This window comes from Lepidothrix coronata, unplaced genomic scaffold, assembly GCF_001604755.1.
Source record: "Lepidothrix coronata isolate B3197 unplaced genomic scaffold, Lepidothrix_coronata-1.0 Scaffold42, whole genome shotgun sequence".
Classification (NCBI taxonomy): domain Eukaryota; kingdom Metazoa; phylum Chordata; class Aves; order Passeriformes; family Pipridae; genus Lepidothrix; species Lepidothrix coronata.
In genome coordinates this window covers 2,101,934-2,119,445 of record NW_016690222.1, presented here as the reverse complement: position 1 = coordinate 2,119,445, position 17,512 = coordinate 2,101,934, and the positions used below count along the sequence as shown (strand labels likewise).

The window sequence follows — 17,512 nt, the reverse complement described above, 5'->3', positions numbered from 1 at the left end:
ATTTTACCATTACTGGTGGAATGACATAGATATCTGAAGTTTTAGTGTGCAGGAAGCACGGTTGTGGAGAAAGGCAAGTAAGATGCTGTTTATGTAAGATGGTATAATTTTGATATAATATGTGAAATGTGTAACATGTAAGAATTCAATAATATTTCGAGGCTGAGCTTTATCACTTGTAGCTAGTACATTTCTTTATCCAATCTTAGTGAGTATTCCTTAATTTCTTCTGATTCACAGTTTTTTTTATGTTCACAAGTTCCTTTAGACTTTATTTCACACCCCACCACCCCCTGGCAGTTGATTCAGACTTCATAATATGTCTTTGTTTTCTGAGCTTGCAATACTAAATAACTTAGGGAGTGTGTATTCCCTATGAATGGTTTAGCTGCTGTGAAACATGGTTGTTTTTGCTGAAAAACTTTAATTTGCTTCTGTTCATAATTTCTGCTCACTCTTAAGTCATTTCTGGTCTTTGCAGTTTTATAAGGATTTCAAATATGTTGAATTGTAGTACTCCAAACCAGTTTTAATTAGCTGAGGAAATGAAAGCCAACAACTTCTTCACAATTCAATTGAATAGCTTTGTTTACCAGGATCTAAAATATTCAGACTTCTGTTCTTACTGCAGAGTTCCTGGTCTCTTAAAATCTTTGAATTTAATGTTCAGTCTGAGATTTCTTAGTTTATCTATCCTTTGAGCGTGGTGCTTCATCTTTGCACTGCAGTTGTCACAGGGTACTGCTGTATGTTCTCAATGCTACCATCACTCAGTGCCTTTTTTTTTATTTATGTCATAACTTCCAGAATGTGTGATTGAAAATAATGAAAGGGAAAAAACTCTTGAAAATAATTAGGAAATAATGTTATGTATGGGTGTTATTACTTTGTTAAGCGTAGGCGGGGGAATGTCTGCTGAAGTTAGCCAATTAAACATGAAATACTTGCTTTATTTGAATATACAACTGAGTAAATTATACAGCTTACAAAAAGTGCTTTTGTTGTGATTGTATATACACATATATTTTTATACATATACATATTTTATATATGTGTGTGTCAATATATACATGTGTATATATATATGACAATACAGTGTTTTAAAAAAATGTTGCCCATGAAACCTAAAGTGAGAATGTAATTTGAGAAGCCTCATTTTGTATTTATGAAGGAAATGCTATGGCATGGGTAGGTAAAGAAGGGTTTCTCTAGATGTGCTTCCCAGATTGAGCCCACCAGAACAGAATGGAATGGTGAAAAAGAATGTTTTTTGCAGGCTCCTTAGGTGTGGACAGGGAGCAATGAAATAGTGGGTGCAGAGGCCTTTCCTGAAGGTTCTGTGTCATTGTGGGACTGGACCTACACCTGGCACCTGAGCTGTCCCCCCACACGGAAGTTGTGTGAATGTCTGGTCATGCAACCGGGCCATGTGTGTTTCCGTGACATGATGCACATTGTTGGCCTATGGATGAACATACCTGGTCATGTTAATGGTGAGGGATAGGGGTTTGTAGTTTCTCTAAGAGCTCATAGAATATAATGAGGAAGAAATTAGGAATACCACTGCTGTACACTGCGCAATGTTAAATTTAAAAGACCTCGTTTCACTTGAAACCTCTATCCCCCAAAGTTGGGGTCACATAGGTATTTGATATATGAAGGCAGTAGTTGCCTCATTCTTCAGCCTCAGGTGTGAACCCTGTGGTGTTCTAAACCATTAAACACTGATATTTTTAGAGACAGAAATACATCATGTTAAATTTTTTATTAATTTTGTTTACTTGCTTTTATAGAAATATTTTTTTTTTTCAGTTTAACTTTGTTGGAAGAATCCTTGGGCCCAGAGGACTAACAGCTAAACAGCTTGAGGCAGAAACAGGATGCAAGATAATGGTCCGAGGGAAGGGCTCGATGAGGGACAAAAAGAAGGTAAGCTCTTGAAGGGTAGCATAGTTTCAGATGCATAGTTTTGTTTTCTTACGGAGGGTAAGCTCATGTCTCTCATTCTTGTTGTGTTCTTACTATATGCTTTTTCATTATCTAGTGTCATTTACAGACTTAGCACATAACACAAGCTATCCTGAAAAAGTTAAATATGTGTGCTCCATAATGCTGCAATTGGAAGTCTAACTAGCAATTATAAAGTATTCTTCAGTAGTAAGTGACTTATAATTGTGTCATGTTTCACAAGGTAAAGGTAAAAATTGAATTTAAATGTATCTTTCTAAGAAAAAGCTGTTAACCTCAAAGGTGATGTTAATAATTTTCTTGTATTGAATTACCAAAGTAGTGATTTGTGCAACTAGTGTGGATTAAAAAAAAAATAAAATAATGTATTTCTGGCAGTCAGTTCTGTCTAAGTGAACCAAAAAGCACTGTGTTCTGGTTTTATTTTGTGTTCAGATGGAGTTGCAGTGTAATTAGGGCTGTTCCTTGCCCCAGTTATGTAATGTGCTCTGCCCATATAAACTGCATGATAGAGCCATCCTGAATGTAAGGTTGCTCTTGTGGTAACTGTTTTTCTAGGTTTATTTTCTAGCTACTTCCTTCCACCTCTGGCTACTGCTGCTTGAATTATACCAACTTCTCCACTGCAGTTTTAAGTGTGCGCTTAACATGGCTCTTTTCCTCTTTGTTCCCAGAAGTATTGTTTCTTTCGTTTCGTTTGTAGAAAACTTCCTCTTTTCCTTATCTGATCAGCCACATAGTGCATTCTCTTGATACATATGTGGCACATACCAGTTACAATAGAAAGCTAATGTCTACCCGATAAAACATTTCTTTCTTCAAGAGCTCGTCACTGTAACTTTCAAATTTCGTTTGATGCCTTTTGTTTTCATAATATGCTGTAGTACTGTCACCACCCTTTCTCTTATTCCAGCTATGGCTGTTTTGGATTTTGAGATTTCCAGCTTCTGAGCAAAGATCCAGTCTAACCTAGAGATGTTTTGGTTGTCTAGGTTCTATAGAAGTAAGAGGATGTGACTATCTGTGTTTTTGTTAGATCTGTAACAACCTTCATTCTTTGAATGCGTTTTATATTAAGTCCCACTGAAGATATGACCAGCTAGCAATCATGTTCTGTTTCTACAACGTCAGCAGGGCAGGCACTTAGGCAGCACCAGCCTGTGTAGCACATGTTTGTGCACCGCGTCTTTTGTTATTCTCGGCTGCCAGCTGGGATAACAGCACCTTCCCCAAAATGTTACATGTTCTTACCTATCCATTCAACGTTCGTGTAGGTCTTGGAGTTTGTGAAATGTCTGTTACAGAATCACAGAATGGTGGATGTTGGAAGGGATCTCTGGAGGTTCTCCCCTGCGAGCAGGGTCACTTAGAACAAGTTGCCTGTGACCATGTCCAGATGGCTGTTACATTTAGAGTCCTCCCACCACTGTGCTTCAGAACCTGTCCTGTCCTGTGCAGAGTCATCTCTCTAGATAGCCTGGGCAGGTTTACTGTCTGGGGAAGTGGTATTTGTGGACTGATTTCCTCCACTCTCCATGCTTTTTTTTCATTATTATTAGTTTTTGACTGCTTGGAGGAGAATAGGCAGTGGGAGTTACTGGAGTTTTGTATTTAAGAAAAAGCTTAGAGGAACGGAGACCTTCTGAGTGAGTCATGCAATTTTTTTTTTAAGTTTAGTAAGAAAAGCTATCTTCAACAAGGACAAGCATGGGAGATCAGCTGGAACCTTGAATACATTAAAAAGTACAAACTGATTCAGCCAGCACTTGAATGCCCATTACATCTTCTAAGTTAGTTGTCTCATATTTTTGGAGTACAGAAGTTTGGAAGACAGAAGTTTTCTATCAGTCTGCACCTCAAGAAGTCTTCTATCATCCCCATATCACCATTGTCGAATCAGAGCTCAAATCAGTCCAGCAGTTTAATTACCTAGGTAGCCTCATCTCCTCGGACGGTAAGATTGATGGAGAGATAGACAACAGGTTAGCAAAGGTATATAGTGCCTTCGGAAAGCTCCATAAAAGAGTCTGGCGAAATAAACACTTGAAGAAAAGTACCAAGATCAGTGTGTACAGAGCCATAGTGTTGTCTACTCTCTTATATGGTTCCGAATCATGGGTCATTTACCGCCACCACCTGCATCTCCTAGAACGCTTCCATCAACGCTGCCTCCGTACAATCCTAAACATCCACTGGTCAGATTATGTAACTATCATGTCTGCTCTAGAACGGTCAGCAGTTACGAGTATTGAGGCCATGTTGCTGAGAACACAGCTGCGCTGGGCAGGACACGTCTCCGGGATGAAGGACCGCCACCTCCCTAAGAGCGTACTCTATGGAGAACTTGCCACTGGGTGCCGCAAGAGAGGAGCCCCGAAGAGAAGATACAAGGACTCCCTGAAACAACATCTCAGCCTTGGCCACACTGATCTCCATCGCTAGTCTACTCTGGCCTCCAGTTGGGAGGTCTGGAGACACACCATCTATAACGCTGCTGCTTCCTTTGAGAACGCTCGCAGGGTCACCATTGAAGAGAAAAGACAACACAGAAAGAATCGTGTCTTGCTGATACCATCCAAGGAGTCTTTGTGCTGTGCCTTTTGTAACTGGTCTTGTCTGTCTCGCAGTGGCCCCTTAAACTACCAGTGTGCTTGTAGCAAATGAGGGTAGAGCCCTTCCCAAATCTTCATTTGCGAAGCCTAGCCATGATGATGATGACTGCAGTTGTAAACCAGTGTTGAGTACCAAATACTTTTCTTTATAAAACTGATTTTCATGCCATTCATTCCTAATCTTTCTAAAGTTTTCCTGAGGTGATTTGTATTGGTTATTAGTTTATATATTTCAGAATGGCCTTTTTGGTGTCTACACCATTGTTGATGTAATAGGAAGAATTTCACAATCCTTGATTATGATGCAGTCTGTGATGCACACTAATAAGATGTTCCTTGTGAAAATAAAGATTTGGAAGCTGTATTTAAGATGTGGTGATCACAAACAGACTAAAGTAAGAATGAGAGATATCTATCAGTTTGGGGTGTAAGTACACTTTTTGCTATTGGCTCTTGCTTTTTTTTCTGATGATTTATACTTACACGTGAACTTTCTAGTCTTGCAGTGCAAGATGAACAACTTCCTTGACAGTCTGTGTCGTTTAATGATAACTACCTTTTTTTTCATTTGCTCTTTGAAGGTTGTACTTCAAAATGCTAATGTACTTCCAAGTTTAAAATAGAGAAGTATTTTTTTCATGGAAGGTTACACTTATTCTTTTTAAAAACCTTTCCTTCATTTAGACTCAGTGTTGTTTAGAAAAGGCAGTACTTAATGAGGTTTTTCATTGAATTGTTTGAAATTTGGGGGAGATAAGAAATGCAGGTTAAATTTTATGTGTATTTTGTAAGTATATTTCATATCTGCAAACCTGATTTCCCAGTGCTAACTATAAAAGAAACTGTGTTGGTTGTGGTAAGGAATTAATTACTAAACCAGTGTCAATCTAATGTGACAGCTACATGGTACTGAATCTCCTTGAGTAAACTGTACATGTACTTTCCTATGTTGCTCGTGGTTCCAGAACCCACGAGAAAATATGAAAGATGTGCTGCGAAATAAACCATCCAGATATGCTCTGTAGAGGATTTTACGCTGCTGTGTGAGCCTATGAACAGAAGTAATGAATTAGAAATCTTTGTCACATGGCCAAAACATTTGAACTGGCATCACATCTTGAAACTTGCTGACAGATTTCCCCCAGAAAGCAAGGGAAATCCTCAAATTGTTTGTATCTGAAGCTCAGCTGGTAATCAGAACATCTCTCTAGGCAGCTTTCAACAAATTTAAAATCAAGACCTTAATTACTGAGAATATTGTGATTAGAGCCTGGGGGTACTTAAAAGAGATTATTGGGGAGAGGAGAGGAGTTGCAGGCATTCATCAAAAGCTAATGAACGTGTAACTTTATTAAGACCAAGGATTTTTTTGCTTAGTCTAAATGTACCTTTCATTAAGTACTGAGGAAAACTAGTGACTTGCACACCAGTTAAAAAGTACTCCTTAATAAAGTGGAGACTGTCCAGTGGTGGAAAAGCAAAACATTTTTTTACATGAATTCCACAAAACAGGAGTCAAGCGGAGTCAGCCCAGTGCTCTTTAGTGCACTTACTGCCATTATTTCACGTAGAGAGGTATGAAGCCTTACAGCATCAGGCTGCTGGCTCGTGCCAGTCTTGGTCAACTCCACTGTTTTTTCCCATTTCTTCCTACTTTTAGACAAGAATCTCCTCTAGAACAGTGTGTGACAAGAGAGCATTACTCATTTTTACTTCATGAGGAAGCATCTCATTATGAGAGACAGAATTTTTTTCCTTAATTGATTATTTCAATTAGAAAGGCAGGCAGCTATGCAGTTCTGAATTTGAAGAACTCTGTGCCTTCATCCACTGTAACAGCTTCAAATCTGTTGCAGTTCATATTAGATCATTTGAACTGATTTTTGGTTTCTGATCTACAGTTTACTTGTTCCTACATCACTGTTCACCTTGAAAGCAGAAGTTACGTAAGGTTTCATGAAAGACAAGCTCTCAGTTAGTACTAGTCTTGACCTTTGACTTGTGTAGAGTTGTTACAGTAAATAGATAATTCCATATCTTTGAATTCTCTGGTTTTCTGTTTTTATAGTAAGGGTAAAAAGGAATTAGAAACCACCTGTCCTTGGTATCTGCACAAAGTTTGAGGAAAATGATTAAGAGTGGAAAAATTTAGCTGTCTTGTGATCAGGATATTTTCTTACATTTACATGCTGTATAGTATTATATATTTTATTATTTGAATGCCTTTTAGTCTCTGAAATACCATCTGATACACTTTGATTTCCAATTGAAGGTCTTAAACATTCAGTTTAGCTAATAAAGTGATGTTACTGACGTTAGATAACATATACTTTGTAGTGCATCTTGTTATACAAGCCTTGTTATTGCTACCCTGTGTATAAGATGCTTAACTTTCACATTCTCTGAAAAGTACTATGTGTGAACAAATCATAAGGGTCTGGCGAAGCTGTTCTGTGTTTCAAAATTCAAGTTTGACCAGCCATCATTGTTCTTATGTTCTGGGAATAAAATGCTTGGCTCAGGCTTGTGGCCTCTAAAATGTGCCTTTACATACAAGCATGCTAGTAGTGTTTGGCAGTTTCATATATCTGTGTTGACAAATCATGGCCACAGTTTGGAATAGCAATTTTAAAAAATTCTGTCACTGGTTGCAAAGGTGGTATTTTGACTATTTGTCAATACCCTTAGGAATTGCAGGGAAAAAAATTCTTTAGGTGACTGGGGTCATTGACACGTGAAAGTGAAGAGCAATTCCATATACATAATACATTACTAGAATAAATGTACTTTTATTAAAAAAATTAAAATAATCCCTTCCTGACAAAGCTGTGTTTTTTCTGGAGGTCAGATGCATACTTTTCCATTTAGACCTACTAGCAGAATCCCTTGTCAACATCCATCATTAAGGGTGCTTTTCATTAACACTGACTTCTCGTTACTGGAATCTGACTGACTGAGACAGTGTGGAGTGGCAGTTGAGCACGTTTGATATGCTGGGTTCCGCTTTGTTAATTTCTGTTGCAAATCAAAGCTGCAACTTGTCTGTATAAGAGAGTTACATTGACTTTTAATTGCTTTCAACTTCTGTGACTATACCTTAAAAGTTGTTGTATGAGCAGGTAGTCTTGAATCATTGCCTGAACATCTGTATATAAACGAGTCTGGTTTATAAATTAAAATACTATGTCTATTGAACGCGAATTGACACATCTTATTCTGTACCATGGTAGAAATTGTCTTTCTGCAGAATTATTCCTAAATTTTTGTTAAGTGGGAAGCACAGAGAGTGTTAATTGTGTTAGTCTAGGTTGACTAGACTCCAGCTCACAGTTGTTTGTATCTGACATTTGAACAGAAGTTTTGAAAGGCTTGGGGGACTATGCATACATAATTGTTTTGAGGTACTGACAAAATTGTCTTCAAACATCTATCTACATTTTACTTTGTCTAGCAAAGTAGTGAAACAAGATTGAAATAATGAAAATCTACTGTAACCTGAAACTTTTCCCATACTTATTTCACAGAAAAGGATCAGAAACAAGTTACTGAACTAGGTGAGACTTTGTTTTAGCAGAGTATTGGCATTCTTATGTACAGTCATACAATTTCTTAAAGCTTTAATTTTTCCTCTCAAAGGGGTAATAGTGTTGAAAATTATCTAAGAATACTAAAACAAGGGAGTTATTTTTTCTGAGATTCCACAAATGACAGATTCAGTGCTATTTTCCCATATTTGTGGTGTGCTGTGAAGGATAACTAGTGGTTTTGCAGACTTTACCATCATTCTCATTTAATCCATAGAACTCTTTCTGGATTCTAGATTTGTCTGCATTGCAACCTTAACCTGTTGACCTCCCCTTCAGTGAATGATTTGGTGTTCGTTATATGGCTGACTTTTTTTTTCTAGTTTAAGAATTAATGTTGTGATAATCTTGCTTAACAGAAATAATTTCTGTTCAGGGTTGCATTTTGAGTGTGTTTCTTGAGTATTGTGGAACTCTGCTTGCAATTCTGTGTGGGAAAGGCCAGACTTAGTTTGAGCCTCATGGGAATTTTCTTGTCCTGTATGAAGATTCAGCCTACTTAAACGAGGGAATGGAGTTATAAACAGTTTATTCAGGAAGCAAAGCAGCATGCCTGTGTGATTCCTGAGTAGCTATCAATTCTTGACAGTTTTTGGTTCTGCATATTTTTTGGGTGGCTGCTGGCAGGCAGAATACAGGTGATTGTTTACCATACTGGATATGGCTCCTTAGGGTCAGATTTAGCAATTTTATTGAGACTGACAAGAAGGCTCTTTTGAATGGAGTAAAAGAGTAAACACAAGCTAATATACGACTGTTGCTGAAACCAGATACTTAGATTATTAATTGAACATTTGGAAAATAGAGATATTTGACTTTCTGCTGTTTTACTGTTTTCTAAACAGAGACAAGTAGTCTGTAGTGTTTCTTTGTGGCAAGGTACTGGATTCCTTGTCAGCTGTATCATAGCAGTCATAAATTCCTAAAATGACTGAATGGTGTTCCATTTAAACTTGTTTATAGATGGTGACAGTTTTTCACTTTCCTTAGGTCTTCTGGCTTAGTATTAGCCTTTGTCATGCCTGGACTTGGATTGAAATGGATATTACTGATCACAGGTTGCTCTTCTGCTATGTGTGGCCTACAGTACAGTGTATTAAGCATATGAATGAAATTCAAGTAGCTGTGTAGGTCGGTGTGTGGGGGGACAATATCCTTACTTTACAGTTTATCCAGCTATAGTTGCAAGATTTTGTTGTTGGTCTTTACACTTTTCAGATGGAGGAGGGATTTATTGACAGTCAGTTGCATGTTTTTGTTAGTCTTTTCCGAGAGTAATTAGCAGTTTCTGTCTTCTAACTATTCATATTTTTTTCATATCTTTTTAGGCAGTAAATGAGGAATGTTTTGAAGTGCGCGCACACTGAATATTTCACAAAAAGTGTCTTTAAAACTTATAACAACTCCATTTAAAGTGTGTTGAGTATCTGCATGGAAGGATGACAACTGAAACAAATGTTTGTTAAGGCCAGGTACACAGACCTCCTTTTCTGTTAGAGAAAACTTGTTACTCTTACAGTAGTGCAAAGAACAGTCTCTTAATTGAGTGCCTTTATTTGGCATGTGGGCAGTGAGTGCATATAACCTAAATGTTTGGATATAATACTTACATAAATTAGGATAATGCTTTTTCTGTGTCTCGTAAGTCTGATGCAGGTGTTACTTTCTTCCTAGTCTTTCCATACTGTTCTGTGATCATTTGTTGTGGTACAAGGTTGATATGACTGTTTCCAGTGAGGTTAACATTTCATGGAGGCAGAAAGGAATTGGATGTTCTGGTGTGGAGTTATTTAATTATTTGGAGAGGTTTTTTGACACTACTTTCTTCGATATTGATTTGATATGGTATTGTGGTGGTTTTCTTTGTTGGAATTTTTTAACATTGTTGATAGCAGTTTTTTTTAAGAGAATCTCTTCAAGCTTGATAGCCAGCAAAATCAGACCCCTGAGTTACAAATGAAAAGCTGAAAAGTGGTCTTTCTGTTCTCCTGTCTTCCCTTGTGTAGTGGTTTGAACCAGGTTTTCCCCCTGAAGCTAAGAAAATGGTGAAACCCCAGGTGGTGGTGACCCCTGGAAGTTTTGAAGTTTTGTCCAATCTGCGCTCCTGCGAAATGTAAACATACCACAAGCAAACGGAAGAGAAGGTTAGTTGTAGTTTTGGTTGTAGAAGTGGTAGCCATGTTCTGAGGCCATGAGGAGCAGAGGGCAGAAGCCCCCTGGGGGGGCTTTGGCCCCCAGCCCCCAGCGGGGGCCTGCGGGGACCTGGAACAGCATAAAGCTGGGCTAGGTGCCTGCAGGTGAGAGCTAAGAAAGTTTTCTCCACTGTAAGTGAGCAGAGACAGAGCAGCAGCAGAAGCAGTGTCCAGAGACTATGGCTAAGAGCCAGGACAAATAAGAACAGAACCAAACAGCAAACGACATGCACCGCAGAGAGGACTCCTGGAAGGAGAGCCGAGAAAAGAGAGTCAGCAGCAGAGCTACAGAGTTTTGGGGGTAAGAACTGAACCAGACCCCCCAAAACTCCTTTGAGACCTCCGAGAAAGGAGGGAGATGGACTCCTATTAAGGAGAGGAGTCTTGGACATGCAGCACTAGAGAGAGAGAGAGAGGAGCTGAGAAGCTCAAAAGCGTCCTGAAGCTGGACTGGGACGGAGAGGAATGCAGAGGAGGGTGACCTTGGCCTTCCCCCCCACCTCGCCACGGCTGCCAAGGTGGCAGCCTGAAACAGAGAACAGGAGCTCTGGTAGAACTCTTGAGGCAAAGGCTTGCAACTGAATGCTGCCCAAGATGTTCTGACTCAGGGGTGAACTTCCCTGAGGAAGGGACTTTCACGAAGATGCCCCTGCATTTTGTGATATGCCTGTGGTGAAGTGAGTTTAGTCCCTCCTGGCAGTCCACAGGTGAGACCTTCGCTTGGAGTCGAAGGAGAGCCAAGAGGAGTGAAAGGAGACCCCCTTGTGTCTTGAAAGACCCTTGTTTGGAGATGCCGGGCCAAGGGGCTTGGAGATCCCCTTGTGTGTATTGAAGAGAAATCCAGCTATCAACTGCATGCATGTGAAGATGACAGATGACTACTGCTTTAGAGACATTGCTGTTCTGAAGAAGAGATCTGTCCTTCTTCCCTCCTGGACTTTTTGGAGGGGAGAAGAGATCTGATGCATTGTAAATACTTATGTCATGGTAGAGATAGTTGTGATTGTGTGTATAATGTATTATAATATTTGTTTGTACAGTCATTGTAGTATTTTCCCTTTCCCCCATTCTGAGTCTCGTGTTATGTCTGGAAAAAAACCACATCTTATACTAGGTTGAGATGGGGGAGGGGGCTTAGACTAGGGAATTAGATTTTGGGGATCTCAAACCGTGACACCTTGGTATAGTCTTGAGTGTTGTACATGTCTTGGCTCTGCGGTCTGGAGCTCTGGGAACAATTTCCCGAATTATGTCGAAAGTATGGACATGGTTGCCTAGTTCTGGGTATTTTTTTTCTTCAGGCTCCCATATTTCTCCATGTCAAAATGCTGTTTCATTTTCTCCCTGTTGGACCTTTAAATTCTAGACACCAGATCCTAACGTTTCACCCCAGATAAGCTTTTTTCCTCAGGGAGTGTGACTGTATACCTTAATTTATTGGCCCTTGGTGTTTCTGCTGTGGTGATACTTAAAAGGGTAAGGAAAGAAGTGCTGACAGTGGTGGGTCCATTCTGTGGGGTAAAGTTGCTCTTCACTTTAGTAACTGCATGTTTGTCTTAAATAAGAAAGCGGCTTTTTGAAAGATGGGACCCATAGCACAATTAATAACAGCTCTGTCACAGCATGTGTACTCTTTGGAGTATTTTTATAAATAGTTATCTGGAATGTTCAGTCCTGCAGCCGTACAGAACGATTAATGCGTCTCTGGCAATCAGACGGTGCTAAAGGATTGGAGTGACAAATGACGTTCAGCTGACTGACTGAATCCACCTGAAGTACCTGACTGTTTCAGTTAATCCTCTTGACAGAATTATTTGGTAGCCAGTTAAGATGCAGAACTGTTGATTTCAAATGCCCCACGTATTTGCAACCATATGTATTCAAGAGAATTTAATTTTTAGGCTGCTGGGATCTTGGGGGGATTTTAGTTTTAACTAGCTTGCTGAACTCATGAAATATACTGTGATACATAATTTCAAGAACTAAAAGCTAGTAGTTGACAAAGAAATTTTAGATGTAAAATTAATTTTTATAGAGAAAAATTGAGGGTCTTCTGCATTGATAATATATGTCTTCATCTAGTAAGTGATCTTCAAATGACCAACCAGTCTTTGAAGTGGCTGTGAAATATTCATTTATGTTTCAAGTTGACAACACTGGAATGAATGTTCACTTAAATTTTGACTGACAAAAAGACCTACAACTTAAATATGTTAGCTCACACTGACTCAAAACAGCATTAATCGGGAAAGGTCTTAAGGTAAGCTTTATTAAAAACCAAAATAAGTGATAAATTTTAAAGTTACTAATGTGTTTTGAAATACTGAAACTAATCTGGAAATTAGTATGCAGTGAGGAGACAAGGGTATTGCAAACACCAGAATTGCTTTTTGCAGCCTGACTAGTGAAATTTTTCAGTATCCAGCCTTTTAGACTATGTGTTCAATTTAGCTTGAAATGCACCTTTTTGGAATAGTTCATTTGGTAGTAAAATTAACCTTCCTTAAAAAAAGAAAAGAAAAGAAAACCCCTGAATTTTCCATTTCTAAGAAAAATCAGATACTTTGACTTTGGCATGTCTTCTATATACACTTGTAGAAACAAATGTTTTGGAAGAGGAAAACACATGCTATTGATTATGTGTTTCAGTTCTCTTAAGGAAATCTGATTTTATTTGGTTATTGCAGCCTTCAGATCTATTATTTGCAGTCTAATTCAGTCCATCTTTCATGACTTATAGTGGAAGAATCTGCCAGGTAGAATACAGTGTAGTGATTTGAAATGAGTCATATTCGGCATATTGCTTGTTCCTGTTAAACCCACTTTCAATTGGCTGGTTTTGCAAGTCAGAATATTAAGTATATTGAATTTGACTAGACAATGCTGTATCACCAATCTTGCCAGATGCAGAAATTGGCATTTTGAGTATGCTTTTTGGATCCTGGTGTTTCACAGTAGTAGGTACAGGATTTTTCCAGTATTTTCCTTGGAGAGCCATGTAATAGATGAGGCAGTGTTTGCAGGGGCACCACTGGGAAGGAATATTCAGGTTCCCTTCAGCTGTATCATTCTTTACATTAGGCTGTAGTGGGTAGGAGTTCAAATATACAGCTTATATTTGCTGCTCAAACAGTTGTTTATAGTGACCCTTAGGGAAGAAGCAACAGAAGGAACATAAACATTGCATGGGCAGCAACAGCAGGCTGACAGGCCTAGTTTTGCCCTACTAGCTGGTTAAGTAAGACTCCTGTATTGCAAGAGGAAGGAAAGAAAATCACATTGAACATTGAAAAGAAAAAAAAAAAAAAGCAAATTTGAAGACCCTCAAAATGTAAAATAATTTGTCACACATTCACCTGTTAGTTCATAAATGTCAGTTCTTCTAAAAGGCATATCCAATTTTTTCTTGGATTTGACTTGACAGAATGTTTCAGGATCTGCAGCTGGGCTGCAGAACTAAACTGATTTTTTTCAGGTTTTTAAACAGATTGGTGAATTAGGCATCTCTTGTAATTTTTGCTGCTCTCCTGACCTGGAAAAAGGATCTGTGCTCCTTTGAGGGTCATCTTGAAGAAGTGGTTGTCGATCATGGAATCAACTAAGAAAGCATTTTATTTACTTCACTTACCTGGCTTAAAAGCTCAGCCTGAGGAAAGAACTGTTTCGGCTTCCTTTGTTAATGTACATTTCTGCACAGCTGAGTCACTGAACACACAGGCTTGCTTTTAGGGATCTTTCTTCCACTCCTGTTAGCTTGGAAGTGATTTTGTGATCTTTTAAGAGAAATAACCAACCAACCCCTGCCCCCATCCCATTTTATTCTTGCATTTAAGAGTTTTGCAAGAGCAAGCTTTCAAACTGTCAGTGGCAGACCATAGTTGTGGGTAACAATATTTTATAGACCATATAATTTTGCAGTAGTTCTTTCTTGATCTCTTAGAGCTGCTGGCAAGTATCCTTTCCCACGATTTTAGCCAGTGCTCAGTGGATCTCAAACTGTGGGCTGCTTCTAGAGGACCAGTGAAATCTATCACAAAGAACCAAGCTCATATATGTGGTCTAGATGCATAAGAAGTTCTAAGTCTGCACTTGTAATAGAACATATATGTGGGCCTTCCAAAAACAAAACAAAAAAAAGGACAGGGTGTCAAAATGGTTATTCCTGCCAAAATTATACTAACCACACTATTTCACAGTGACTTCCTTTATATAAATATATTTTTAAGATAGTGAAAAAATCATGGATAATCAGTTATTCCAAATGGATTTTCTATTGACAGTGAAAAATTATTGACATTCAACAATTCAGCAACTTTAGCTGTGACACTTATTACTGACACATTTGTCATTAAATATACAAAAAAGTGAGTTTTGGTTAATTTGAAGATGCAGTGAGCTTTGATATTGATAACAACATGAAAAATGACCAAAGATGATACTTAGTTATCCACTATCATGTATATATTAAATTAATTGTAAGATCAGTTTCATTCCCTGATGAGCTGTGTTCTAAGTAATGCACACTTACACATTTGCTTCTAAAACAGTGATAAAGGCAATCTGTCGGAATGTTTTTAAGACAATAGCTATTTAATGAATAGCTTGTGTGTACAGGAGAAAAGAATAAGCTTGATTGCTTACAATCTGACATTTGAAAAAGCATTTTTTAGATCTCTGTATTTGCATATCTAATTGCTATGTAATCAAAACTAAGTGAACTGTAGCTACTTGAAACTAAAAAATGAAAGGCAATCATCTTTAGAGGGGGAGATATCCCACTCATATGCAAGCCTGTTTGAATATTAGAATTATATTCTTCTTGTGTTTAATTATAGGTGTTTGACTGAGCAGTAAATTTATGCCTGTGTATTAAAGAAGTGAATGTGACCCTGAAACATCAGCTTTCCTTTGTTGGAGCAAAGCATTGGCATTGAGAGAACTTAACAGTGTTGTGTATTTTGGTGATAAGGGATTGTGCCAGAATAGCTGTTAATTACCTGCTTTGTTTGATATGGAAAATAGTGGTTCCACACTTTTCTTCCCACCAGTGACAGTACTCAATTAAAACTTGTATTAAACAGTGATAATACCCTCGTTTATCTGGTGGAGAAGACATGAGGTGAAGAAAATTAACAGGATATTTTCAGCTGTTTGAAGATGGCTTTGTTTTTTTCACGAACCTAGGGACAGTGTAAAGTTTTGTCTTTTTTGGTGTGAGTGTGTGGTGGGCTTTGGTTATTTTATTAATTTTTTAAATCTTTGTGACTCTTTAATCTTGCAATTTAATGATAGTCACTATAGTGGAATTGAAAACCCCTTAACTGCAATGTTGAAGTTATACATTTGGGAGACACTTGCCCTGTCCTTATCCTGTTCCATGTCATTCCTCTGTGTGAAGCATCTCTTGCTGTAGCTCCTTATGTCACTATTTTTTTAAAAATTTATTGTATCATGACATGGTATCTTACATATCTCACATGTCAGAAAAAGTGTATTTTAAAATTAAATTTATTGACTGAGTTTCTCTGTCTCTTTGAAGCACGTTTCCTAATGCAGTCTGATTTAGGCTTCTCAAAGTAGCATCTATTTTTTGCATACCTAAACAAAAATAACAAGGAGGAGTAAAGCAAGGAAGTTAACACAGAAGACTTAGTAGTCTTTGTTTTCTTCAGATACCAATGCTGAAGAATATTCTAACAGTGAGAATATACAAACTAAATCAGTAGGCAGTAACAAAGGGTATAAAATTGTTAGAGTAGCACTTAAATGTTTTTTTTTATTTCATTCATCCACAGAAATTAAGGAATGGCTTGGTTGCTTTCCTTATGAAGTTTGAAAGGTCTGTTCAGCAAGCTTGAACAGCTTTATTCTGGAGTGAAAGCTGAATGTTTGATGCTAGACTAATTTGGCCAAAAATATGAAACAGTAAGTGAAAAGGAGTAATTACTGTAGCATGTACACGAAGTTCTTTTGAAGAGCTCAGTGGATATGGCAATGCATGATAATTCAAGTAGAACTTCAGAGCTTCAACTGTTGGGTGAATAGAGGTCACATGCAGAGAGTAAGATTGGTTGCCTGCAGTAATTAGACACAATTAATAAAGTCTGTTCCGAAGGCATACTGTGCATACTGAATGGCTAGCAGTAATGACTAGTCTTATATATAACCTTACACAAACAAATATCATTACAGATAAAACAGTATCTTAAAAGACTTCATAAAGTGTGGAAACTTGAAAGGTTTTCTTGTTTTGTTAAAAGCTTAAACATAGTGTCATTCTTAAAGAGCAGAATGCTAGATTTTATTTGGTAGTGGAACTTGATAACTTCACGGGATACAAGCAAACTGTGGTGAAAAGTCACTTAAGGAAAAAAAAGTTTTTAATTGTGTGAATTGATCATGATTTTTCAGAAAGAAAACTGTAGAAAGCCGTTCTTAGATGAGATCTTACAAATGGCATGTTTTTTTAAGTAGTCTGCTTTTCTTTTGAAGTAAACGTTTTTCTGGGCATAGGAAGTGATACATTTCATTAAATTATTTAATTGTATTTAGTTAAGAGCATGATTATTAGTTACATTTTCTTTAGGTAATTCATTAAGTCAGTAAATGGAGATTTGTTCCCCTTTCATGCAAGTAAATGGTGATAAGCATTAAATAAGAATTTGGTAAGATGTTTTATGATCTGACATTTTGAAGGGGAATGATCTCTGTTTCTTTAACTGTTTTTTTTTTCCAGTTGTCTTTCTTCTGCTCTGTAAAAAAAAAAAAGGCGTGCAAATTTGACATGCATTCAGATTAGCAAAATTATTTCATGGTGTAGCAGTGCTGCAGTACAGTATTAGTGTAACTAGTGTTCATCCATTTTGAATTAGGTTCTGCAGTGATTAGGTGGCTTCCTATGATCAAAAGTGCCCATTGAATAGTCATTTCACTTTACAGGCGAGTATTGCAACCCACACTGTCCAACCACAGATAGTTTTTCTAATATTGAAGCTAGTTTGGTAAGGCTTCCTCTGGCAATCATGCATGTAGTATAAAATCCCAGCCTTTAAAAAAGTTGAGGACTGTGATCTTCCAGAACGAATAGTCTTAAATGGACATATTCTACTTTTTGTTCTCTGTAAAGCAAATGTAACAAGACTATGACATAGATTTT

The 17,512-nt window shown here is 37.8% G+C and overlaps 1 protein-coding gene across 11 annotated transcripts in view; it reads left to right on the top strand.

Moving 5' to 3' along the window:
• QKI (QKI, KH domain containing RNA binding) overlaps positions 1-17,512 on the top strand; it is a 156,654-nt gene that overhangs the window by 63,100 nt on the left and 76,042 nt on the right. For all 11 annotated transcript variants that reach the window (XR_001874555.1, XR_001874557.1, XR_001874556.1 and 8 more), the window contains exon 3: positions 1,813-1,929. Coding sequence is in view for 8 of the 11 variants with exons in the window: in XM_017813676.1 (XP_017669165.1) it covers positions 1,813-1,929 (117 nt within the window). In the remaining 3 variants the exon portion in view is untranslated. The remainder of the gene's footprint in view (positions 1-1,812; positions 1,930-17,512) is intronic.